Source organism: Trichechus manatus, unplaced genomic scaffold, assembly GCF_000243295.1.
Source record: "Trichechus manatus latirostris isolate Lorelei unplaced genomic scaffold, TriManLat1.0 scaffold00031, whole genome shotgun sequence".
Classification (NCBI taxonomy): Eukaryota; Metazoa; Chordata; class Mammalia; order Sirenia; family Trichechidae; genus Trichechus; species Trichechus manatus.
In genome coordinates this window covers 14,590,518-14,592,608 of record NW_004443967.1, presented here as the reverse complement: position 1 = coordinate 14,592,608, position 2,091 = coordinate 14,590,518, and the positions used below count along the sequence as shown (strand labels likewise).

At 41.2% G+C, this 2,091-nt stretch overlaps 1 protein-coding gene across 1 annotated transcript in view; it reads right to left on the bottom strand.

Moving 5' to 3' along the window:
* The window catches only part of ABRAXAS2 (abraxas 2, BRISC complex subunit), a 24,311-nt gene that overhangs the window by 5,169 nt on the left and 17,051 nt on the right, over positions 1-2,091 (bottom strand). Inside the window, exons 6-7 of the mRNA XM_004374973.2 lie at positions 2,045-2,086; positions 894-978 (exon numbers count right to left, since the gene is read on the bottom strand). Of these exons, the coding sequence (XP_004375030.1) occupies positions 894-978; positions 2,045-2,086 (127 nt within the window). The remainder of the gene's footprint in view (positions 1-893; positions 979-2,044; positions 2,087-2,091) is intronic.

Sequence of the window (2,091 nt, the reverse complement as noted above, 5' to 3'; positions counted from 1 at the left end):
CTCCGCTCTGTCCCTCGGAGCCCTCGTCCTCCAGCCCAGGCTTTCGCCAGCCCTGAGAGAGCCTCTCAGCCACACCACTTTCCTTCTTGTCCTCAAAGATAAGCTCAAAGGTCTTCTGCTCTTAGGGTTTTAGAGTAAATTACTCCTAAGAATCACACGGAAGATGATGAGAACAATTAATGGGGAAAGTATGTGTAGCAGCTAGCTCAGTATCTGGCTCGCAGGGGGTGTTTCCAGAAGTATTTGCCGCGTGAATGACCAGGAATGAACAGGCTCCCCGGGATCCTCCCGCACCATGGAGGCAGCTGGGGGCAGAGGGAACTAGAGGGACCACAGGGAGCGGGGACTGTGCTGAGTTGTGGGTGGTCTACTTTGAGCTAGTCTAGACTTTGAATACAACTGATGGAGGGAGCTGTATTCCTAGCAATCTTTCTTTACACTCAGAGCACATTTTCCTAGGAAAAAAAAAAAGTTATTAACAGGGCTATGAGTATTCAGAGTAGTAATGTGACTACCATGGAAGGAGCCCTGGTGGCACAGTGGTTAAAGCACTCAGCTGCCAACCAAAAGGTCAGCAGTTTGAACTCACCAGCCACTCCGTGGGAGAAAGATGTGGCAGTCTGCTTTGGTAAAGATTTACAGCCTTGGGCACCCTATGGGGCAGTTCTACTCTGTCCTATAGGGTCGCTAATATTAATCCCATACTTTAGAGTCTCCACTTCAGGCACATAATGAGTGACACAGGCTTTTATAGGCTTGTACAGAGGGAAATAATATTCTGACTTGCAGATCACAATTCATTTGTCAGTTAAGAGAATTATTAAAAAGTAAAGTAGAATTAAAAGCATGTAGGAAATATGAATAAGATAAAAATTAGAAAATAAATCCATTACCTGCACTTTTTCTTGAAGTGCATTATAAACCTGATAAATCGCCCTGATGTCTTTCATTACTCCATCCTTGTCAAAAAAGTCAGTACTGGAAGACAGACAAAAAGAAGACATCATGAAGTTATTGTAACTGCTGTGAACTGGGGAGTCCTTTTTCCTATCATTTCTACCTTAATCTACTACTTAAATACTGCGACTGCAAGGTGACAATGTCTAAGCAATAATGCTCACATTACTGGAATTACAGAAGAGAAATAAAAAAGAACCCATATTACTAAGATGATAAAAAAACAATAAAAAGCTGTATAATTTTTGTGATCACACTTAGCTCTCAGAACCTCAGAAACACATATACTCTTGTTTTTTTTTATTTTTTAATTGTGCTTTAGATGAAGGTTTACAGAGCAAATTAGTTTCTCATTAAATAACTAATACACATACTGTTTTGTGACATTGGTTGCCAACTCCATGACATGTCAACACTCTCCCCTTCTTGACCTTGGGTTCCCCATTATCATCTTTCCTGTCCCCTCCTGCCTTCTCACCCTGGCCCCTGGGCTGGTGTCCCATTTAGTGTTGTTTTATTTCATAGGCCTGTCTAATCTTTGGCTGAAGGGTGAACCTCAGGAGTGACTTCAGTACTGAGTTAAAAGGGTGTCTGGGAGCTGTACTCTCGGGGTTTCTCCAGTCTCCTTTAGGCCAGTAAATCTGGTCTTTTTCTTGTGAGTTAGAATTTTGTTCTACATTTTTCTCCAGCCCTGTCTGGGACCCTCTGTTGTGATCCCTTTCAGAGCAGTCAGTGGTGGTAGGCGGGCACTAATTAGTTGTGCAGGACTCAGTCTGGTGGAAGCTGTGGTCGTTGTGATCCATTAGTGAAACACACATATTCTATCCAAACTTTTGTAGCAATTACAAAAAAAGAATTGTGGCAAAAAAACCCATAAATATTGGTAAAGTAAACTAGCTTTTCAGTAAGAATAAAATTTGGATATATGGTGGTAGTGGTCCAGAGAAGTACCTCACTGAATTCTACAACTTCAATCATATCAAACTTGACTTCACACTTCTCCATAAATCTTTTAAATATTGTTAACAAAAAAAAAACAGTGTTGGCAGAAGAAAGGAAGAAACTCTCATTTTACCTTTCAACTTACCCATGCTCTTTAATAACTTTGGCATAACTCTGAGAAGTATTTGGCAC